The sequence below is a fragment of the Pygocentrus nattereri genome, chromosome 1 (genome assembly GCF_015220715.1).
Source record: "Pygocentrus nattereri isolate fPygNat1 chromosome 1, fPygNat1.pri, whole genome shotgun sequence".
In the NCBI taxonomy this organism is placed as follows: domain Eukaryota; kingdom Metazoa; phylum Chordata; class Actinopteri; order Characiformes; family Serrasalmidae; genus Pygocentrus; species Pygocentrus nattereri.
The window spans coordinates 6,831,983-6,856,608 of NC_051211.1; the positions used below are offsets into that span (position 1 = coordinate 6,831,983).

Here is a 24,626-nt window from a genome sequence, read left to right on the forward strand (position 1 = left end):
CTGCCCGAAGGAAGTTGTGTTCCAGCTCGCTGCAGGGCACTGTGGGAAGTCTCTAGCTAAAGTGGCGTGGAGCGGACTGATAGTGGAAATGGATGGGTGATTCTCATGAACTCGAATTCTAGGTACAATAGAAACACCGTGTTTTGTTGCGTTGTGGTTCCTGAAACTGGACAACAATGGAAATAGATTTCAAGCTTTATGGCGGCTTCCGCTGCTGTTTTAGCGTGATTTTGTTTTAATAGGGAAGATTACGTCATACGGTGTCAGAAGCCACAGAAGCAAGTCTGTTTTACAGTGCCTTGCAAAAGTATTCGGCCCCCTTGAACTTTTCAACCTTTTGCCACATTTCAGGCTTCAAACATAAAGATATGAAATTGTCATTTTTTGTGAAGAATCAACAACAACTAGGACACAACCGTGAAGTGGAACGAAATTTAAAATTTTAAAATTTTAAAAACTGAAAAGTGGGCCGTGCCCCCTTGCGTTAATTCTTTGTAGCACCACCTTTTGCTGCGATTACAGCTGCAGGTCGCTTGGGGTATGTCTCTATCAGTTTTGCACATTGAGAGACTGAAATTTTTGCCCATTGTTCCTTGCAAAACAGCTCGAGCTCAGTGAAGTTGGATGGAGAGCGTTTGTGAACAGCAGTTTTCAGCTCTTTCCACAGATTCTCGATTGGATTCAGGTCTGGACTTTGACTTGGCCATTCTAACACCTGGATACTTTGTCTTGTTGGAAGATAAATCTCCGTCCCAGTCCCCTCAGGTCTTTTGCAGACTCCAACAGGTTTTCTTCAAGAATGGTCCTGTATTTGGCTCCATCCATCTTCCCATCAATTTTAGCCATCTTCCCTGTCCCTGCTGAAGAAAAGCAGGCCCAAACCATGATGCTGCCACCACCATGTTTGACAGTGAGTATGGTGTGTTCAGGGTGATGAGCTGTATTGCTTTTACGCCAAACATAACGTTTTGCATTGTGGCCAAAAGGTTCGAGTTTGGTTTCATCTGACCAGAGCACCTTCTTCCACATGTTTGGTGTGTCTCCCAGGTGGCTTGTGGCAAACTTTAAACGAGACTTTTTATGGATATCTTTGAGAAATGGCTTTCTTCTTGCCACTCTTCCATAAAGGCCAGATTTGTGCAGTGTACGACTGATTGTTGTCCTATGGACAAAGTCTCCCACCTCAGCTGCAGATCTCTGCAGTTCATCCAGAGTGATCATGGGCCTCTTGGCTGCATCCCTGATCAGTCTTCTCCTTGTTTGAGCTGAAAGTTTAGAGGGACGGCCGGGTCTTTGTAGATTTGCAGTGGTCTGATACTCCTTCCATTTCAATATGATCGCTTGCACAGTGCTCCTTGAGATGTTTAAAGCTTGGGAAATCTTTTTGTATCCAAATCCGCTTTAAACTTCTCCACAACAGTATCTCGGACCTGCCTGGTGTGTTCCTTGGTCTTCGTGATGCTCTCTGCGCTTTAAACAGAACTCTGAGACTATCACAGAGCAGGTGCATTTATACGGAGACTGGATTACACACAGGTGGATTCTATTCATCATCATCAGTCATTTAGGTCAACATTGGATCATTCAGAGATCCTCACTGAACTTCTGGAGTGAGTTGGCTGCGCTGAAGGTAAAGGGGGCTGAATAATATTGCACGCCCCACTTTTCAGTTTTTTATTTATAAAAAAAAAGTTTAAAATATCCAATAAATTTCGTTCCACTTCATGGTTGTGTCCCACTTGTTGTTGATTCTTCACAAAAAAATTACAATTTCATATCTTTGTTTGAAACCCTGGGTGGCACGGTGGCGCGGTGGGTAGCGCTGTCGCCTCACAGCAAAGAGGGCCTGGGTTCGATTCCCCGACCGGGTGACCAGGGTCCTCTCTGTGTGGAGTTTGCATGTTCTCCCCGTGTCTGCGTGGGTTTCCTCCGGGTTCTCCGGTTTCCTCCCACAGTCCAAAGACATGCAGTCAGGCCAATTGGACATGCTAAATTACCCCTAGGTGTGAGTGACTGTCTGTGTCTGTCTGTCTGCCCTGTGATGGACTGGCGACCTGTCCAGGGTTTATCCTGCCTTCCGCCCGAAGACTGCTGGGGTAGGCTCCAGCATCCCCCCGCGACCCTGACGGAGAAGCGGATTAGAAAATGGGTGGGGGGGGTTTGAAACCTGAAATATGGTAAAAGGTTGAAAAGTTCAAGGGGGCCGAATACTTTGCAAGGCACTGTACCTCCACACAGTATGAGGCAAAATGTGTTATGGTTAAAAGCCACGTTATACTTCTGTGTGCATGTCGGGTGCAGACATTCATAACCAGTGCCAGCATTGCACATAGTGTGAATGTGTGCACTAGGGCCGTGTTCAGCCTAGAGATGCACCAGTACTGCTACTCCTATGCAGTCAGTTTTAGCGACTGTTTTTTTTTTTCTGGCTTGATTGAAGCGGCGGGCCTCTAATATTTTAAAGATGTCTTGTGTACATTTTTGTAATGTTCCACGTCTTCTGCCAGCCAGTCCTCAAACTGCTCCGTCTGATTTTGTGCTAGTTTTTTGTTTGGGTTGAATATCATCCCGACCTCAGCGCTGCTGGATGCCCGACCTGCGCTTGCTGGATGCCCAACTCCGCTGATTTAAATGAGGCATAGATGATATTTTTAAAGGTGTGTACGTTGCAGGCTTCTGTAAGCTAAACTTGCCTGTTAAGCTTTTCTCTGAAGACTCGTTCGCTGCCGTCGGAGCAAAACCTCGTATCTCCATTTTTGTCGTATTTTTCAGTTTTTGACATCATTTTAAAAAATGCCTGTTGTCCTTCACATTACGTGTAAATTTCATGATCAACAGATCAAAAGAAACGGTCCAAAATGACGTGGAAAGCGTCTGGTTCCATTGACTGGCATTAAAAAGAAAACATGTCTTTTCTTTCTCCGGTGAAGTTGGTTGAAGGTGAAGGTGAAGACCATTTTGGAGATACGAGGTTTTGATCCGACAGCAGCGATGTGTATCTTTACAGAAGTATAAATCAGCCTTTAGCCTGTTTAGTTTGAATGCCTCTAATTGATGGATTTTAAGCTTCTGTTACTTATTGGCCACATTAGCCTTGTAGCTCCAGACCAAAACTAAAGAAGCAAACCTCTTTATTTGGGGTAAAGGGGGAAACTGTGTCAATAAAATTTTATGCCAAGCCCTTTTTCACAGTCGTAAGGGCGTCATTTGCCAGGCTTTTTTCCCAGTAATTTTGATAAAATATGTTTAGATTTGAATGTTAATTTACAAAAGCAGAAACAAATTTTTGTTGTGAGTGAGAAAACAAGTCATATTTTATATTGGCTTTTTTATATGGAGAATCTTGAAGTTGTGCTGCCCGTTTTATATTGGTCGTCTTTGTGGGGAGGTGTGGGTTGTTTTCTCACTCCTCCCCTGCTCACTCATCATTGCTCGCTAGCAGCTCAACACAGTGTCACAACACAGTCCTAGTTAATCTAATAAGAGAGATATTACTCATATCGATTTCCATTCCACTGGTGAATGGGAGCCTTCAGAAAGAAAATATGAATTGGAATCGAGACATTTGTAACATATATGCAGAATACAGCGCTTGTCTTCTCAGTCTTGAGCTAAACTCATGTGGCTTCTGTCCATCGTGTAGCCTTAAGAGACACACTCTGATATTATTGGATGAATGAAGCATAAAATATATTTTCCATCTGTACATGTTGAAGAGAACCTTTATTACACTGCAAAGCTCTTTGGTGATGTCTTTTGGCACAGTCTATATGTCTGTATATTCTCTTTCTCTGGTGATCCATCACAGTGCTGGCTAATCCCTGGCACTCTGTAAACTAGGCCATCCAGAATCTCTAATAACCAGAGGAGGGAGCTTTCCCTGCTGCTTTCCTCTCTTACTCCGCCTCTCAAACCTCCACTTGTAGGCTGTCCAGTTCAGCACTCCAGCTATGCAGACAAGTCTTTGACTGATAGGTTGCCAAGGGCCACTGAGCAGATTCTGGTGTGCGACTGAGTGAAGGAAACTTGGCAGAGGGCACCAGTTGCCCATTGTGCCTGCTGCTGTAATCTGCTTTAATTCGTTTCGGAGGTATTTTGTTCACTTCTCTCTGGGTGTTTTTGGGGGAGGGGGCCTGATAGCGTTTCAAACGTAATGTGCTGTGCTCATGTTCACCAGATAACACGGCTGATCTTTATTTATGTCACCGTCTGAGAGGCGAATCCTGACATCCCCCTTCTCTCCCTCGCACCCTGGAAAAAATACAGTACATAGAACTGGCATGATTTGAAACGTGTAGGCCGCAAGTTTCCACATGAATAGCATGAATTACACCAATCAGGCAGAACGTTATGACCACCTCCTTGTTTCTGCACTCACTGTCCATCTTATCAGCTCCACTTACTGTATAGCTGCACTTTGTAGTTCTACAGTTACAAACTGTAGTCCATCTGTTTCTCTGGTACTTTGTTAGCCCCTTTTACCCTGTTCTTCAGTGGTCAGGACCCCCATGGACCCTCACAGAGCAGGTATTATTTGGGTGATGGATCATTCTCAGCACTGCAGTAACACTGACACGGTGGTGGTGTGTTGGAGTGTGTTGCGCTGGTATTCTAATAATAATAGTAATAATAGTAATAATAATTGTCACATTTTTCTTCCCGTAACTTTGGGTGGGCAGACATGGGAGTAAGCGTAGTAATAGGGTGTGAGTTTCATCTTTATCGAAGTAAACATAAATCAATGGATCACCCCCCCACTAAAGCTGTTTTAACCGTTTACCCAAGTTATTTTCCCTATGGTTTGCTGAATAAGAGAAATCTATTACCAGCACAGGACTACATTATCACAGTATTGGCTTCGATTTACTGATATAGCAGAAAGCAACAATTTGCAAGTCACCCCCCTGACCAATCAAGATTTTTCATGTAATCCAATAAAAAATAAATCATTTTGATCAAAGTAATGCAGGACATTTATGTGCTTAACCATGTCACAGTACAGATGCCCCAGTACGTGGTTAATATACTGCAGTGTATATTATAATGTGTAATTGCAGTACTTGTCTTTTGTCCACGCTGTGCAGCTCTTCCTCTCACTGGCTTTTGTTGCATTTCCTATCCATGCGTTTGTCTCACCTCCTCAGTCTTTTCATGCTTTCCTTTCCCTGTCTCTTTTTTGCTTTCCCTGTCCATTTCCTCCTTTCCTCTCCGCTCTCTTCCGCCTTTCCCCTGAGCCCTCTTGTTCTCTCCACCCCCTGTTATCCCCCCCCCCCCCCCCCGCCTTTTTTTCTTTCTCCTCCTTCTCCACTACTGAATGAGACAACCTCCCCCACCATCCCCCCTCATTTCCTCCCCCTCCTCCCTCTAGGAGGCTGTCCTTTTGCACACTTACGCTCACACATCCATCTGAGACCGGCTCGGGCTTTTCTGCATGGCAGGATTGTGCTGTTATTACAGCGGTGGTGGCACATAGTGTAGCTGTGTGTAGCTGTTTGTGGGCGTACAGAAGCTCAGGATCGAGGGGATATTAAAACGCAGCGCTGAGAGGCTCCGAGCAGCTTGGCTTTCTTCTTTAATGGAAGGACTGTACCACGGTAGGTGCTGTAGTAACTGAATGTGGGTTAAAGTAAATGACTTAAGCTCTTCTCCGCTGAGTGCTGCATGTGGCTGGAGTGCGGTTGTATGTTTTAGTGCTACCCATCATAAATACAGTGATATGATATACATGTGATGCAATATGATATTAGGTACTGTAATGCATTGTGACTGTATGCATTGTGGTACACAAAGACATATTTTGGCTTTGTTTTTTCCTTAGTCTTGGTCAACTAGCTCCAGCTTTCTGTTAGATGGACCAAAATGAGCCATGGTGTGCCGACCACTATCACAATCCTCACTGCAGCGATCCTTATGATGGTGCCGATAGTGCAGTAGGTTCCCCTCTAAATGGCCATTGGTAGACATTCTGACGTGGGAAATCTACGCGTGTCCAGCATCAGCTTGGCTCCAGAGAGCATCTGCTCTGCTGGAGCGCGTAGCGCATCATTACAACCTCGCATGATAATAGCGTGTCACAATGACGGATGGCCTCTTTCATTTCTTAAGTGCGATGTGCAGCCGAGTCGTGGCATCTCTGTCCAGCTCGGATCATCAGTTCTGGTTAATATTTAATGCTGCTTTATTATTTTGCTCCCTTTGAAATATTGATGTCTAGTTGACTTGTTTGCAAAAACAAGTGCTGTTTCTGCTGCCCTGTCAGGATCCACTGAAATGTAGTAGCGAATACAGGTAACTAACATCATTCATTTCACTATGGTTATTAAAGCCAGCATCTAATTTACGCAATTTTCATTTAACTGCAAATGTAGCTGATCAGCTGAGACATGTTTGGTGTATGAAGTTATTAGTTTTGAAGCTATGAGGCTGATGCAGCTAAAGTAATGGAAATAATTGAAGCTTATGCTAGACCAATTAGTATCATGCATATCTAGATCATCACATTTACCTCAAACTGCATCTTAATCAGTCTTGCTTATGTGTTTTCTGACACTGTATATCATTCCGATATCCATAGAAACAGACAGGGTGCAGGTAAAATTATTCCTGCTACTGTTTTTAGCTATACTACATAGCATGTCTTGGCTGATCTGCTATATTGCTATATTTTTAGTAGTTTCTCTTGTTTTGTGTCTTAATTTCATTCCTTTTTGCGCAACCATTTTCCAGCCTTTCTTTATCCCTTAGAATCAAACAGGCTGTTTTTGTTGCTGTGCCTTTATGAGTGCTACCCAGAGTGCAGTGACCTCTGTACTGTTTGTCAGCCCTGTATTTTACCTTATTCAGAAAGCAGTGAAACATGCCTTATAACTTCAGCATGAATAGGCGGGGCTAAACGGCTTTATGCTGAATAGGCGTATATATGGAATTGTATTTTTGTGACATCACAAAAACAAATGAAACCAGAATGGTCTGTTTTTGCAACTTAGTTTCCATATACACACTTCGAGATATAGTATGTAAACGCTGTTAACATTTCAAAATCACATTATATAACAGTTAGTTCCAGCCAGGTGTTCTAACTGTGCTGATATTTCACCATAACATCACTGCGCTGAGACGCTGTTGCTAAGCAACGACTCTGACAGCTGTAGGAGACGCTCAAGCCATTTGAACGTTTTTACTTCTTACGTCAGATGAGATGATATGAGACGACACTAAATTCCCAAACTGTCAGTCGGTCTGTGTGGAGCTGGAGAACGAGCTGCCAGCTGTGCAGCGAGTGGGCAGAGCTTGTTACTCTGACGTAACAACGAGCCGCTTGTTAAGGAACGCCGCGTTCATGGCCACTTTATTAATTTATTACTTTATTTAACTGTTGTATAAAAGCAATAGAACACTGTTATGTGTTATCGCCATTGACTTGTGCCTGCTACCAAATCACAGCCGTGATGTTACTTCGCAGTAACACACACCATCATTACTCTCTTCATTCATATATATATATGTGTGTGTGTGTGTGTGTGTGTGTGTGTGTGTGTGTGTAATATTTTTAAATAAAAAAGATTGGTTGGATGTTTGGTTGGAAGCATAAGTGTGTTTGGCAGGTGTTAAGAGCCTATAGGGCAGAGTACAAGTGGTCCTCGGCTGTTGCCTCAGGCTGTCGTATGAAGCATGCTCCAGTTACCCCAACTCTCTCCTGGGGGGCTTCGAGGAGAGCCAGGGGGAGGTGGGGAGAAGACGGGGGTGGTGGGGGGCAGGTTTATATAATGTATAAGAGCCTCTTATGTACATATTCTTAATTAAGAAGAGCAGAGTTTTGCATTAATTGCTAGGGACATGTTTTGTGTGTTGATATTTGATGTTGAGGTAGTGGTGCAACTGCCTATTGCCACATGTTATAAGTAAATCTCTGTGGTGTGTTTATGGTAGTGACCTAAAACTAATATCACAAGCAGTTTTACAGAAAAGGGGCTTTCGTGTCATTTGAAGAGGTTTGATGTGAAATGGTTCATTATAGAGAACATTATGACTGGATTTCTTTACATTAGTGGTGATAGGAGCCAGGTGCAGCCAAGTCGACAACACAAATATGGCCAAATATAATATATTCAGTTACTGTCCAAAACCACCAGTGAAGCTACATGCGTCTTCTGAGTTCTTGTGTGTAATGTTTATGATGGTAAAATAGTAGTTAGTAATAAAAAAAGTAAGTTTTCTTTAGGGACCGTTCGTGTACCACTTCACAATGAATGGATAAAAAAAAATTATATATGTATGATATAGACTGAAACCTTCTTAGAACCATTTTAAAACAATGACTCGGGGCATCAGGCAGCATGTTCCTAACCATTTCATGTAATAGCTTTCTGTGAGGGAGCTCCTAGGGAAATTAAACTCTTCAGACGTCTGGTTCCTATCACCACCACTGTGAATAATTCTGACTCTGCAAGTTTATCTGGAACGGAGCATTTCACTCCAAATCACTCCAACTGGCTTTATTTACTTCTTAACCATATAAACAAGCAGACGTTTTATTGGTGGAATTGGCCTTTAAAGTACTCAGTTAAGCAGCATGGATAAAACACGCTATTGCCAAGTCACATTGGGTCAAGAGAGAAAGTGCTAACTGGACGGAAGTGGGACAGTGTTATGTTACACATCTGGCATCCTCCATTATGGATTACTGTTCAATATCCTGGACATTGTTGTTTATAATTGAACTACAGCTGGTGTGTGCTATTTGAAGGACTCGGCACCCAGTGATAGAAAAGCGGCCTGCTGGCCTCGGATGCCTGACCTTGTGGACGCTGCTGGCTCAGCATCTGGCTCTCCTCCGGGGCCGAGGAACATGAAAATGTCCCGCTGCTGCTTTGCTGCGTTCTGCGCATGGATGCTCGGGGTTTAATATCACACAGAGGCAAAGAGAGAGAAACCACAGTGGACAGAACAACTATGTGCTTCACAGGGAGCTTAGAGAGCCACTGAGGTTGAGTCGGACAAATGGCAGACTGGGCGTCTGCAATATAGCTGCGTCGAACGTTGTTTCTCGTTAAACGTTTTTCTGTAAACTCTCATTTTGTAGATGCTGACCATTCATCTAGACGTCTCTTCGACATACTTTTTCTGAAGCGTAAGACGAACCCAAACCCTCACCCTAATCCAAACCCTAATCGTAAACTAACGTTTATTGCAAGCCTGACTTTTGCCAGGTAGTTTATTTAAGCAGTAGACCACGAAAGGCCGTGTGTCATCGCGAAGTAACATCACGGCTGTGATTTGGCCTCAGGCACAAGTGATGTTATTTCACGATAACACACGACCTCGAATGTTTCTATTGCTTTTATACAACAGTTAAATAAATAAAATTCCTTCCTAAGTTCCTTAACAAAGCAGCTTGTTGCTACCTCAGAGTAACTAGCTCCGCCCACTCGCTGCACAGCTGGCAGTTCGTTCTCCTGCTCCTTACACTAAATTCCCAAACTGTCGTCACTGCTGAGCAGCTTTTCAGTCGGCAGCTGTGACAGAAGAACCTAAACAACCTGGAATCAGACAGAAATTAACCCAATACCATTCGCCAAACCTGTGGTCTCTGTTCAAGTGGCAGGTTTACTCTTTACTAAATCTCTTGTTCCAGTTAGCACTTTCAGAGAAGCATTGCTCACCACTCATCACCACATTAAATTCACTAAGCGTTCACTATTAGCATTGATTTCACGGTGTCCTGCGGTCAGGACGTGTCCTGCAAGGCATACAGAGAACATTCAAAGTACATTTTCTGTGCTTGGTGACAATCGATTAAGCCAGGCACTGATTTTAGGCCCAAATTCGTCCATAGAAAGAGTGTTTAGATGAAGAGAGAGCTTGATGGAGTGAATCTCGGTGGTGAAGTTGTGTCTGAGGCCCTCCGACAAACAGGAGACTGGGGTATCAGAGCAGATTCCTCTGGTATCTCCAAAAGATCCACATGGTGTTTTCCTCAACTAGCCTGCAGTCCTCTACAGTCTGGAGCTGTAGAAGTGGTGCTTATTGGTTCACTGTAAACAGAGGGTCCAGCTCCAGTCTAAGGATGGACATTTAAACCATTGTTACTCTTTGAATATCAGTGTATTTATAGAAGTAGTATTTGAATGTCTTGAATAAAGAAGTAAAACAGAACGTTGTGATATCAGTGTTAGTTGACCTGAAATCATAAATTGTGGTTACACAAAATTATAATGTAAAAATGTATTATTCTTTGGTTATTTTTTTAATGTAGCTTCACTTAGATGTTTTTTGCAATATCGTTTGTGCCCCAATATTGGCTGGTTTTAGGTAGAATGGTCAATCAGAAACATTATTACCATGAATATATACGTGAATGGTTACTGAGATTAGTCTGGCTATCTGTATTTTCAGGTAACTACGACTAATCCCTATTCCAGGGGTTGGTAAGCCAAATGTTAAGAGCGATTTTGGTCAAGTCAAACCACTTTAGGAGCCACAACATCTTATGTCCATCTTGACATTGTGGCTGTAAATATGTCTCAGTATGTGCTAATGTGCTAATATAGGCCAAAAAATATAAACACAAATGCAGACTTACTTCGCTCTGCTTTAAGCTTTAAGCTCTAGCTCAACTACAGCCAATTTTCTCGCATCTCTGGCAGGAAACTTTTCTGCAAAAGTAGAATAGATTCTTGTAAATTGTTTGGCCTAAGCCAGCTTCTCATTTGCCAGCTTTTTGTTCGAATTTTCCCGTTCCACCTTAAATGGTGGCCGAGGCTCCAGAATGTAACTGCTGCACCATGTAAGGTAGAACGAGAAAATCGAACGAGACACTGACTTGACTTTTTAAAAATTTATTTATTTATTTATTTATTTATTTTTATATAGTGTCTGACAGTTTTATGGTTGCAATTAAACGTAACAGGATACCAGTTGGAGTGATTTATAAATACAAATAAGTCCTTTCAGCTCTAAATTATGAATGTTCCTCTTAGATGTCTTTACATTTTTTGTTAGCTACTAGCCGAGCGAGATTGTCGTTTATGCTGCTGTGACCAGAAGTTTGCGCACCAATCTTCAGGGTCAAAGGGTGGATTAGCAGTTCTACATTAACTCCAGCATTTTAGACCATGTCGTGTGCATTTTACTGAAATGGAGGATTGTTTTATTTTTAACTTCAAATCTAATTCTGCTGTGGAGCCTCAACAGGGCAGTAAAGGGCTCGAACCGTGCGTTCCCGACCCCTGCCCTGTTCGGATCGGATCATCAGGGAGACGTCTGTAATAAAGTTTTTACATGTCTCCTCAGTGGTGAAACTCTCGTATCCTGATGCTGATACAGGTGCTACAAGACGAGCGAGTTTCTAGTGGGTTATATTTTCTTTAAACCCAAATCTGGATCTTCGTGTCGTGTGTTCCGTTTCTGTGGAATTACAGTAAGTTATTCCACCTGTAATTTTCTCAGGTAAAGATGGAGAAAAGCACCAACAAGTAAGCAAGTTTAGATTGTTCTTGTGATTTATTTGGACGTGTGAGTGATGATATCTTGCACACCGAACACTTTTTCGAATGGCAAAAATGTAAAATTGTTATTCACCCCCTTTGATTTTTTTTTTTTCATCGACATCAAATCACTTTACCATTCACTCTTGTCTCTGGCATTGATACGATGAAACCTACGACTATGCAAGGTTGTGTAACAACTTTAAGGCTCTCCTCTGCCAGAACTGGACACTGTGGCTGGGAAATCTTTATTCTGATTGGCTACTAAATACACTCACCGTCTCTTGATGGGGACGTGTTGAGGAGCGGAAGGTGGCGAGTTCCTTTCTATAAACATTTGCAGTGCACACAAATTAGAGGCTTGTGACCCACCGTCAAGTCCAGATTTCTACCACATGGATTTAGCTGTGGTTGGATAGTGGACGAGGGCAAATGAAGTCAAGGAAGATGAAGAATGAAAAGTGTGGGAAGGAGAAAATGAGTGAATAGAGCAGAAGGTTTTAACCTTGGCCTGCGAGCAGTCTGGGGTGATGAAAGGCTGATGAAATCGCTGATGGCCGCCTTTATGTGCTCTTCCTCTGCTCCTCTCTGCGGTTGTGTAATTACCCAGCTCTGTAATTGCTGGGCTGCAAGCGCTCTCAGTAAAAACAAAGCCGGAGACTGTCTTCAGCAACAAAGCCTCTCGCTGTCGCCAGATACGAGAAGCAGTCAGGGGTACTTAAATTGCACTGACTGACTTGTCTGCAGCTTGTTTGGGCCAGGCTTGTTCTACAGGACAGCAGGGTGATTTTGTCGTTTACTCCAGTGCTGCGTATGCGTCAAGCCACTGGCCTGAATGAGTAGTACAGGTGATTAACGTTAATGAAACATCAGTGCCTTTTCAGCGGTAATTGGTTTAACATGGCGTATCGTGAAATGATATGTTATATGTTGTGATATGCTAACCAGTGTTTATAGAAGGGATGCTCTGAAATTTTCCACCATGGTCAAAAACAGCAGATTAAATGGGCCTAAAACAAAGTGATAAACTCTAAGACTTTACAAGTAAATTGAATAGTAAAGAAGCAGTGGTTAAGGTTGCCGTTCGTTTCCTTCACTCTTCTGTGCTGGTCAGATAAACAGTGAAAATATCAGCCATGTAGAAATAGGTTTATGATGAACAGCGTTCATCTGCAAATATTGGCCCTCCAAAGGTTACAGAAACTATTTTGCCTGAAACCCTCCAGCAGGTTTTTCTTCCTAGATGATGAAAGATGTAGAAGCAGCTGCGATCGGTGAGAAAAGCTGCCGCAGCTTGTTCAGATGCCGCTCACTGGGCTCTGGACATTTCACACAGTGCCCTTCGAGAGAAGAGAGAGCTGAACCTATTTGAGCTGGAAACAGAGTAGGTGATTTATTTATTTATATAAATGTATATATCACGTTGTAAAGTCTGTACCACATATTTTGTGGTGATCTGTATAATATATTGTTATGGTTCTAGTTCGTCCCGGTTCTAGCATCTAGTAGCAGCCTTTTAATGTCGGCCTGAGATCAGCTAAGGATGGCAGTGCTGTCTGTTTGGATATGTCGCTGTTCTGTTCCAAACAAAGGGACTGGAGGGAACCCAGGTGGACTGGTGAGAGGTACATTGTGCTAGCGCTTGTGGCACCGGAGCACTATTTTTGCGTTTGTGTTCTGATTTTCAGCTTTGGTTTGATTAGCTGTCATTGAACGAACTGTTAGAAAGTCCTACCACGCGCAGAGTGGCAGGGTTCAAGATTTGCCGGTTCTTGGCGTCACGGATAAGTGCATCGGGTTTACAGCTTAGGTTCTCAGGCTGACACTAGTCTGCGCTAAGTCTGAACACTGTGCTAGTCAAAAGTGTTTGTATTCAAGCCTGTATTCAACTCCTCCACAAAGCTCAGCTGAATGTCCGAGCTTGCAGGCAGTATATCTTCTCGCCTGTTTGTGTGGGAGAGAGAGAGAGAGAGAGAGAGAGTTGGGGGGGGCGGGGGTGGGTTGGGAGAGGAGAAAGCGAGGACGAGAAAGCGAGAAAGGGGGGAGGTTTCTTGCTGACAGCTTGTGAAGCAGGTGTTTGGGCCCCAGCCAGTCTGACAGACTTCTAGGGGGCCAGGCACTGTTGGCCCATGCATGATGCTGGCTGGTCCTGGATCGGCCCCCTCGTCTTCGCCGTGTGGCATATGGGCCAGGCGGGGTCAGGGCTGCTGGGACCAGGGTTCATATGCAGCAAGCTCGGATCACTCTATTAAACATAGCCGCCTTGCCTCCGCAGCGGGAGAGAGCAGCATATGCCAAAAGGTGACTGAAGTCCATTAAAGAGAGCCATCCTGATGGCTAGAGACATCCCGAGCCGGTTAGGCTAGGCTAATCCTTTAAGCTCTGGACAGGCAGTCAGTGCGCTCGCTACACACGTCCATTCACATGTAGATTCGATCAACTGACCGAATGTATTGATTATCATGGGGTTGTGTGATAAGTTCACATAGGGCACTAAAGATCAGCTAGGAGCCAAACAATACACTCACCATCTGATGAAGATGTTCTGCTGAGGTTAGGTCACCATCAAAGCCCCAGTGATGGTGGTGTTGGAGATCGTTTACATGTAAATTGATCATTGTTGGTTTTATCAATCCACTCAATACATGCCCATCAGTGAAAAAAATGCCACTATTAAGGTCACAACAGTCGCCACAAGACTGCAGTAGCATTGTGCCATATATCAATGCAGTGACCACTCATATTTCTAGAAGCCACGGCATTTGTCAGACCTCAGACTTTTAGGGTGACGTTTCTGTACAAAAAAACAAAAGATTCGTCCAGAACCCTCCGTGTTCAAAGAGATTGTGAAAGAAATGGCAGAACGCGGCCGTAGGAGAGTGACACTGCCGATCGTTGGCAGTTATGATCGTTTATCTCTGGATGAGCCATGAGAAACAACGTGAAGTGTTCTTTTGTGCATGTGGGTCAGTTTAGGAGTTGATCTGCCCAGACTGAGGCTGTCTTTAGGTCACATTCAAAAGATGTCGTGAGCAGCTAAACAAAAAAAAAATAAAGGCTGCTTTTACCTGTGTGAACTTAGACGTAGATATTATAGATTATATTAAATATATTATACATATTATAGATTATTACATATCTATAATATGTAGATATTATATCTTATACTTATCCTTATACTATTAAACAGATTTTCCTTTTTGCTTGTAATGCACCAGAATTCCTCCCCTGTCGTGCCTCTGGTCGTGGTACCATATGTTATATTGGCAACTAGGGATGTGCATGGGTACTCGAGTGCTCGGTTTACTGTTCCAGTATTCGAGTACTGAAATCACTATCCACGTGTTCGTGTTTTTGTCATGGAAAGACAGAAAATATAGAGGCTAACAGTTCTGTGACATGGCAGTTTTGTTTTAACAGGACAGTAAATAGTCATGAGTTTACTTTTATTTGCAAGTATGTATATTACGACACTTTGCTATTCCACCTTGCTGTATCTAAAATAGCATGACAATGCAGGCAGCTCTGGTGTGGCTGTATCACTAACTCGGCAAGCTACCGTAGCTGGTGTTTGCTCGGAAACAGTGAAATTACATTACTCTGACAAACATGTTGGCAGATCGTCAACTGAAGAGAAAATCTGAGGAGGCAGCCTCTGTTACCCAACATGAAAACCTTTGGCTCAGTTATGAAAATACATATTTCCCTGCATGTTTCAAATATTTGTGCAAAAATTGCAAGCATACAGCCTTTCGTTCCTGCCGACCCAAAGTCCTTTTTTCATTCATTTATTTTATCTTCCTGTTAGCCTTTTGGCCATTTGTCACCCATTACATGTTTGAATAAGAGATGAAGTTGAAATGCACGTCCTGAGGGGTAATACATCCGAACATTGAGCGACACAACTGTATAAAGCTGTGTCCCAATCCAGGGGCTGCATCCTTCAGAGGCTGCATTTGAAGGCTGATTTTGTCACAGCAGCATGACTAGGCTGTCCCATTTCGAAGGCTCTTTCACAGGCAGCCGGGAAATGTGTTGTTCTTTTCAACGGATGGATCCTTGGCCAGCCAACATAACCCGAGGTTCATTGCGTGCCGGCTAGGATTCAAGAACCTGGTGGCATCAGCAGAGAAGCAAACGGTGGCTGAAGAGACACTGAGCAGCCCCTGAATTGGGATACAGCTTAAGTCCGTGCCCGATCATCGGGACATCTCGAGTTTGCATGCCAGTGATGCCACAGCCATCCGTAGCCATAAGTCCAAGAGAATATAATTGTCCTCTTTCTCTGGGTGGCTTGGAAGATCCTTCCTCTCCAATTACTCAGCATGGTGGTGATGATAATGTCTCCTCCAGGCTGCCTATTGACGTTGCGTTACCAGCAGTTTGAAAAGATGCAGTTGAGCATTTTGTGTCTCAGAGGTGATCTGCAGCTTTCACTTGCTAGCTTGGTCGCATCATGTGATGAGCAGAAACCTTGGTAGTCGGGGGGAGAACTGTCCAAGAGTAGATTAGGAAGAAAAAACAAGCTGAATAAAATGGCATTGCTTCTTACATCATTACGTCGTCTTAAAGACGTCATACCTGCAGCAATTTCAGAGCGCGTAAAGGATGAGAGCTAAAGTTAATCCAGGTTATAGCTTTAAGCCTGTCTTTGAGGCCGTCTTGCATTAATGGTCAATAAATTATTGAGATGGACTAATGGAGAGTCCTCCCGCATCAGAGCGGTGTCGTAGTGGCAGCATGATAGCTAGCAGGTTTTAGAAGAGCTTAAGGAACCCATCTGTGAAAGCAGAGTCCTGACCCCTGTCATAGAGCAGATGTTTACCACCCTTCTACAGCACTATCATGCGCTTTTTTGTGGAACCCACAGGGCTCTAGGTATTGACTAATAGTTTTTGTTTTTTTGGCACTAAAGTGTTTGAGTTTTTTTACGAGTACACACAGACGTGGAAATTAGCAATTGTTGTTGCTGCTCATCTCTGAAAAATGCTCAAAAATGGGAGGGGCACTGCAGTGATGTTCGGGTTTGGAGGTGGGGCTGCGAGGGAAACCGGGTGGGCTGCTGTGTTTTTATAGTTAACGTTAGCCACCAGAAAATATCTTCGGCGAGGGAAGGTGTTTCTGATCAGGCAGGGCATCTTGAGCCTTAACAGTTTGAGCCACTGACTCAAGCGCCCAGGAGTGAACGTAGTGCCAGCAAATGATCAGCAGAGGCGTCCGAATGGTAGAACATTCCCTAAAACGTGACGACAGTGCTTCTAGCTGTAGAATATAGCAGGTCTGTATTCGATAAAACAAAGGAAAAGGTTCAAGAAAGGCTGCACAGATGAAAGGTTGACCGAGTCAGTAGCAATGGCCATTTAATGTGAACCTTTCCTGAAGCTTTGATTTGTGTAGGGACACGTGAATCGGATGCTACACCGGCAGCTTTGTGGAGACTTGCAAGATTCCTCACTTAATAGGTCCTTCAGGTTACCTACACGCACTTGGTGCAGAGGGTGTTTAGCTCAGCACCTGAGTGGGTACTCTCGGCTCCTGGGCTTTAAAATATGGGAGTGCGACACAGGTAGGACGTCATCGGGGGGTGGTAACGTTGTTTGACTGATTTGCATACTGTGACGTGTCATGGTACTTTGGTAAGAAGACACGTCATCCGAGCCTACAGCAGAGGTGTACCAGAGGGGGCGCTGCAGAGGCGTAACTGATCACAATAAAAATTATTTTCACAGTTTGGAAAGATGTGGTGCATTTCAGCCGGAGGGTAGGGCTGGGCAATTAATCGAAAAGTAATCGAAACCGACATTCTGAACCTCTAACCGACGTAATCTTGCCCAATTTCTTTGATTAATTCAGTTTATTTATTTATTTTAATTCTGTTAACCCTTTCCCCACTCTGTGTGTTCATGTTCTGTCCCCTTAAACGATCACAACTGCCAAAGAACGCCAGTCGCTCCCGGAGCTTTCAGCTTCATCTTCACCAGCATCGCAGGAGCCATCATGAAGCTTCGTTGACTGATAGCTGGGCTCATCGCCCAGAATGTGTTCGAGCTCGACGTAAAAAAGGCGCGGCCACTTCTTTCGCTCGTGTCGTTGGATTTAACTGTTGTTTGACCCAGCAGCCTCGTTCTCTTACAGCCACGTTTGACCATTTCTTTCTAAGTCACTCTTTAAGCTGCTTTACCACTGAATGGTATGACTTGACTCAACTTGCCTTTGTGCCTTCATAGCGACTCCAGATGAAACTGCTGTGACATGATGGAGACACATTTTGTTCAGAAGAGGCTGATGGCAGCAAAACAAAAGACTGCTAAAAAAAAAATATTTATTTAAAAAATCTAGGAGAGTTTGGAGAAAAACTACAAACGACAAGATGATCCTGGTTGCTCAAAAAAGGCAGCGCGAAAGGCTACGCTAACCCTGTAGCTAACATTAGCATATATGTTTAGCTGTTCTCTCCGATCGGTCTGTGATCTGTAACGTTTCTTACGTCACCATATGGTATTAGTGCAGCTCACTTGGAACCTAAACAGCGCCAGGTACCAGATACGCATAGTGGAAAACCAAAAAGGCGAGTCAAGCCGAGTCGGTACCTCGCAGTGGAAAAGCGATTTTAGAGTTTTGGCTATTTGTTGGTGTCATTCGCAAAATCACATAAAATGTCTGGGTCGATTAAGTTCATCGTGTATGTCAGATGACCCTTTGACCGTGCACTGATTTATCATCACACCCCTAAAAATAAAGCAAACACAAACGGAGTGTGTCTAGAAAGCTGAGCCCTGATTGGGTTCATAGCGCACAATGACACAGTGTTTGTTTACGCGTTTTCAGCAGATATAAACTGTTATCAACTGCTGTGGATAAACAAACAGTTGTGGCGTGTTCGGTACGCTGGAAGCAGAATGACCTGATTTTTTTTTTTTTTTTTTTTCAGTCCCTGCTATGCAGGATGATCGCTTGCTGATTCTGATTTGTGGAGACGTGGGCCTGGCGAGTGGTTTCCATACTCACCCGCGCTCTTCATTTGCGTGCGACATGCCATCAGATTGTTGTTGGTTTGGAAAAGTCAGAAGTGGGCTAGTAAAGAATTAAAGTGGGATGATTTATGCATGATGTTGAATCACTGCACAACTGGAGCAGAGCCAAATTAAAAAATAAAGGAACTGAATTTCTAAGCATGTAGAGTGGATTACTCACTGTTTACCAGTCAGAACAACATCGACTGGATGTAATTCTCTCTCTCTCTCTCTCTCTCTCTCTCTCTCTCTCTCTCTCTCTCTCTCTCTCTCTCTCTCTCTCTCTCTCCCCCTCTCTTTCTTTCTCTTTTTCTTTCTCTTTCTCTCTCTCTGTCTCTCCCGCTCTTACACGCACACTCTCTTTCTTTCTTTCTCTCTCTCTCTCTCTCTCTCTCTCTCTCACACACACACCCTCTATCTCTCTCTCTCTCTCTCTCTCTCTCTCTCTCTCCCCCTCTCTTTCTTTCTCTTTTTCTTTCTCTTTCTCTTTCTCTCTCTCTGTCTCTCCCGCTCTTACACGCACACTCTCTTTCTTTCTTTCTCTCTCTCTCTCTCTCTCTCTCTCACACACACACCCTCTATCTCTCTCTCTCTCTCTCTCTCATATATATATATATATATATATATATATATATATATATATATATATATATATATATATATATATAAAATCTTTCTCTATTTCTATCTGTTTTTCTCTCTATCTCTGTATCTCTTTCCTGTCACTCTCCCCCTGCCCTCACTGCTTCTTTCTCTTTCTTTTTTCTCTCTCCCTGTCTCTCTCCCTTCACTCATCACTCTTCCCCCCCCCTTACTCAGCACTCTTTTTGCTGCTCTCACTCTTCTTTTCTGTCTCTCTCCTTAGTCTCCACCCCCTCTCTGTTCCTCTGCTTACTGTCTCTCTCCCTCACTCTGCTTTTTCTTTACTCTCTTTCTTCCCCTCTCTCTTCCTTTCTCTTTCTCTCTTCCTACGCCCTAGTGCATCTCTTTCCTGCCACTTTCCCCTGCCCTCACTGCTTCTTTTTCTTTCTTTTTGTCTCTCCCTCTCTTCATCTTTTCACTCACCACTGTCTGTTTCTGCCTCTCCTTATTTCTCATCACACTCTTACTCATCTCTCTTTCCTGTCTTTCTCAAACATTCTCTCTCTCTCTCTCTCTCTCTCTCTCTCTCTCTCTCTCTCTGTCTCACCCTCTCTCTCTCTCTCTCTCTCTCTCTGTCTCTCTCTCTGTCTCTCTCTCTCTCTCTGTCTCTCTCTCTCTCTCTCTCTCTCTCTCTCTCTCTCTCTCTCTGTCTCTCTCTCTCTGTCTCTCTCTCTCTGTCTCTCTCTCTCTGTCTCACCCTCTCTCTCTCTCTTTCTCTCTCTTTCTCTCTCTCTCTCTATCTATATATATATATATATATATATATATATATATATATATATATATATATAATCTTACCCCCTCTCTCTCTCTGACTGAAATGTTGTTACTCTCTGACTCATCACTCACGTCTCTGTGATTGTGGCTGGAATTGCTGGGCTCTTTGTGTGTAACCCGAGTCCTGTTCCTGACCCTGTTCCTTCCTGCCTGTGGAGCTAAAGCACATCCTGATTCACTTACGCTCTTCTTACTAATGCAGAGCCACTCGCACTTTATAGCAAAGACCAGCGCCTCTGACTCTAAATCTCCAAACCATTGTGAACTGAGGCAGGTGGCTGTATAATAACTGCCCCTCCGTTTGTTACCGGAGGCCTGTTGTAAATGTAGTGTGTATTTGATTAACATGTTACTATTATTATGGCCACAAATTATTAATCTTTTCCACAAAATGAATTGGGATAGTGGCCACTGCAAATCTTTGTATCTACCGCTGTATTTAGCATCAGCACTCAGCTTCTAGTTCATCATTGACATTGGCTCGAAAAGCAGGTTTTATTTTATTTTATTTAAATAATGATTTGACAATTTTCTGGTATAAACTTTTGTTGAAAGCCCATATTGAAACTCTGTTGAGCCTAAAGGTGGTTTAGACACCTGAATGGATAAAATACATGGGCTTTGGTTTTATTCTTAAGGTAGCACCATCACATCACTATTGTTTTCCTCTAACTAGACATACTTGGACTTTATTGTGTTAAAGGAACCGTATCATGTTAAATCAGAATGACCTCATTGAAAATGAGCTTCATGTAGTATGTAGACATTATTAAATTTTCTAAGTATACTGTTAATTTCTTAGTTTATACATGGAAACTAAAGTGCAAAAACAGCCTGTTTTGAATTCATTATTTTGTGATGTCACACAGCCCATGTTTACATATTCGCCTGTTTACAGCACTTCTGCTCCAGCAGCTATTCATGCTGAAGTTATAAGATGGGGCTCTGCCAATACTGCCTTTTTGTATGAGGGCAACCAATCAGGACAGAGCTCATTTACATATATTAGTCTTAAAGGCACAGGAACTAAAACAGCCTGTTTAATTCATTTCATTCATTTTTACCCAGTTCCTATCCATTTTCTAACCTCCCTGTGTCCCTCAGAATTAATGTTTTTGGAGCATAAAACATCATAAGTGGACTTCAAATACAAGAGAAATGCAGTATATGGACCCTTGAATGCTAGGTGTGCCCAAACATTTGATGGCCAGTGTAGGTGTTCAGCCTTACTGTTGCAAGAATTAATGAGGCAGATTTGTCCCAGATATGTCCCGGTGCAGGCAGGGGGCGCTGTGCCTCCAGGCTAGCTGGCTGCGGGCCCTCCCTGAAGAACTATGGCTGACCCACAAAACCACATGCCACCGAATGTGTTTGAGCAAATGTGTGGGAAATGTCAACCATACTGACCTCTCTCTCTCTCTCTCTCTCTCTCTCTCTCTCTCTCTCTCTCTCTCTCTCTCTCTCCACAGATATTTCAAGAATTTCCTATTACACAGGTGAGCGGCTTTCTCTGGCTTTGTCTTCAGACTCTTCCCAAGGCTTTGTGCCCAGTTGAGTTATCATAGTGACATACTGTCTCAGAATATTAGCTCCTTTGCAGCTGCTGCTGGCTGATGAAACTCCTTAATAATTTACTAATGGGCTAATATTTTATTTTTTTTTATTTTTTTTTATTATTATTATTTTTTAAGGAAAGGGATTTTTTTTATTTAAAGTATGCATGAAGAATTTCTGGCAAGCACAGATGTGAAGATCAGTGAGTTCATGTGAACTTGGTCACACCCATGTGTTTCTGATATCACAGCAAAAAATTCATAACCTCAGGCAGTTCTTGATTGCAGAGCGTGATTATCATTCTGCCATTATTTTTAGCCGTAGTGAGCTGCTCTGCTTTGCAGCCAATAAATGAGGGGCTTGCTGTGAGGGTCTTTATGTGAGAGATGTATTAGTTCAGACCAAAATAATGTTTGTACATGGCTGTTTTGTTTGTTTATTGAATGTCTGAATGTGTTGTCCTCTTACAGTCCCGTTAGGGCTGGGCGATGTATTATTAGTTCATATTTATTGCAATATTGGCCTTTGTGATGCTGATGTCACAGGATGCTGCAGTATGCAAATGAGCTCTCTTACCAAACGCAGTGTATTTACTTTGGATATTTTGATGAATCAAGATAATGGAGGCCCTTCTTTAACCCTGCTGAGCATCTCATCAGCGACTCGTGTGAGAATTTTGTTGATGGTCCCTTAAACCTGCTTAAATCTGCCTTCAGGGGAGTTGAGGCGCCTGCTTGTCCATGTCAGACTTGAAACATGTAAGCAGGTAGAATCTGAGCCTCCTTTCCTGATAGCAGGAAAGACTGTAATATTTGCCATAGTCAAACATAAAACTGCAGAGTGGAATGGTTGTGGATGTGAGTGAACAGGACAAAATTGACATAAATGACTGGAGTTGGCCAGTAAAGCTGCTGCGTGCTTAAGCATAAAAACTACATCTATATATTGTTTTTGCAAATTGAAAATTGACAAGGTCTGGTCTGGGTGTGTTATGGATGGATGGGTGGATGGGTGGATGGGTGTATGCGTGTTATCAGAAGAAAACCTCACATCTCCAAAATGGCAACTTTACAGAAGGAAGAAACCTACTTTACATTTAATGTAAGGCAATGGAACCAGAATTTTGGTCCATTCCTCATGAAATTTATACACAATGTAGAGAGCAACAGGCATTTTCAAATTATGTCAAAAACTGAAAAACAACAAAAATAGATGTACAAGGTTTTCTTCCAACAGCACCTTTATACTTATATAACATTATGACCACCTCCTTGTTTCTACACTCACTGTCCATTTTATCAGCTCCACTTACTGTATAGCTGCACTTTGTAGTTCTACAGTTACAGACTGTAGTCCATCTGTTTCTCTGATACTTTGTTTAGCCCCCTTTTACCCTGTTCTTCAGTGGTCAGGACCCCCATGGACCCTCACAGAGCAGGTACTACTTGGGTGGTGGATCATTACTTTGAGTGTGTGTGTGTGTGTGTGTGTGTGTGTGTGTGTGTGTGTGTGTGTGTGTGTGTGTGTGTGTATGTATGTGTGTGTGTGTGTATATATATATATATATATATATATATATATATAGTCGCTGTTGTCAGAAGAAAATCTATCATCTATCCCCAAAGTAACTTTACAGGAAAAGGAAAAACCTACTTTGCTTTTAATGTAAGTCAGTGGAAACAAATGGAACCACACACACACACACAAACACACACACATAATATGAATATATCAGGCCAAATGTTTTATTGATTTACTAAGAAAATTACATCGTGATCACTGGTATTTTATCCAGCCCTGGTGTGTCCAAACTCCAGTTTTTTTCCTAGCCTGATTTATTATGCAGTGTATAACATATATGCACAGTACAGTGTGAACTGAGGGGGGTTTTCACTCACTGCCATTAAAAGAGTGGAGCCAGCAGAGCATATGGAGACTGCTTTAGGGAAGGAATATGAATGTGGAACTGGGTTGGGTGCGGGGGTGGTTCTTTCTTCATGTGCACCCATTAGTGAGGATCGGAGGATTTATTTTGTTAGCTGGAGGTCCGAATGAAGAGACCGTGGCCTAGTTGGTAAATTAGTATTATTGCATTAGTACTATATTACTGTAGCAATAGTAGATGAAGGTAAACAAAATGTGCCGTATTCCAAATGCATGGGAAACAGTTACCTGTCCAGTCTATTATTCTGCTGTTTATCAAGCGGTTTATGTCATATGATATATTCAAATTGCATGTATTAAAAGGATTCGCCTATACACTGATCAGGCATAACATCACGACCACCTCCTTCTTTCTACGCTCATTGTCCATTTTATCAGCTCCACTTACTGTATAGCTGCACTTTGTAGTTCTACAGTTACAGACTGTAGTCCATCTGTTTCTCTGATACTTTTTCAGTGGTCAGGACCCCCATGGACCCTCACAGAGCAGGTACTATTTGGGTGGTGGGTCATTCTCAGCACTGCAGTAACACTGATGTGGTGGTGTGTTGTGCTGGTTCGAGTGGATCAGACACAGCAGTGCTGCTGGAGTTTTTAAACACTGTGTCCACTCACTGTCCACTCTATTAGACACTCCTACTTTGTCAGTCCACCTTGTAGATGTAAAGTCAGAGACGACAGCTCATCTGCTGCTGCACAGTTTGTGTTGGTCATCCTCTAGTCTTTCATCAGCGGTCACAGGACGCTGCCCACAGGATAGTTGGCTGGATATTTTTGGTTGGTGGACTATTCTCAGTCCAGAAGTGACACTGAGGTGTTTAAAAACTCCAGCAGCACTGCTGTGTCTGAACAAGGAGGTGGTCATAATGTTATGTCTGATCAGTGTATTTGACTGTGAGAGAATCTGGGGGGGATACAAGGGGGTGTTTGTTTTTCTGTTTCATTTTTGTGAAGATAAGATTTTAATTCGTTTGTTTATTCAGTCTAAACTGCTAATTCACTAGTACTTTAATTCACTTGAACCATATGAAAACTCTGAGGATTAAGTGAACTGTAGCTATCTGCCTAAGTGTGACTGTAAAGCGAATCTGATGAGTGGAGGAAGTGTGTCAGGTGTATTCGCTGTCAATCAAAACCAAATATCAGTTCCTAGGTAGTCAGTTTTAGTATCTGTGAGCCAGTGGAGCCAATGAGCACGCTTGTTTCAAAA

General features: G+C 42.9%; 1 protein-coding gene across 5 annotated transcripts in view; it reads left to right on the forward strand.

The window, feature by feature from the left end:
• ptk2aa (protein tyrosine kinase 2aa) overlaps positions 1-24,626 on the forward strand; it is a 194,414-nt gene that overhangs the window by 29,857 nt on the left and 139,931 nt on the right. For 2 of the 5 annotated variants that reach the window (XM_037547061.1, XM_037547093.1), the window contains exon 2: positions 21,388-21,414. The exons of 1 other annotated variant lie outside the window; for it this stretch is intronic. Coding sequence is in view for 1 of the 4 variants with exons in the window: in XM_037547041.1 (XP_037402938.1) it covers positions 5,576-5,594; positions 21,388-21,414 (46 nt within the window). In the remaining 3 variants the exon portion in view is untranslated. Of the gene's footprint in view, positions 1-5,406; positions 5,595-6,270; positions 6,289-21,387; positions 21,415-24,626 lie in introns of those variants that run through there. 2 more of the 5 variants (XM_037547041.1, XM_037547152.1) reach the window with 2 other exon arrangements.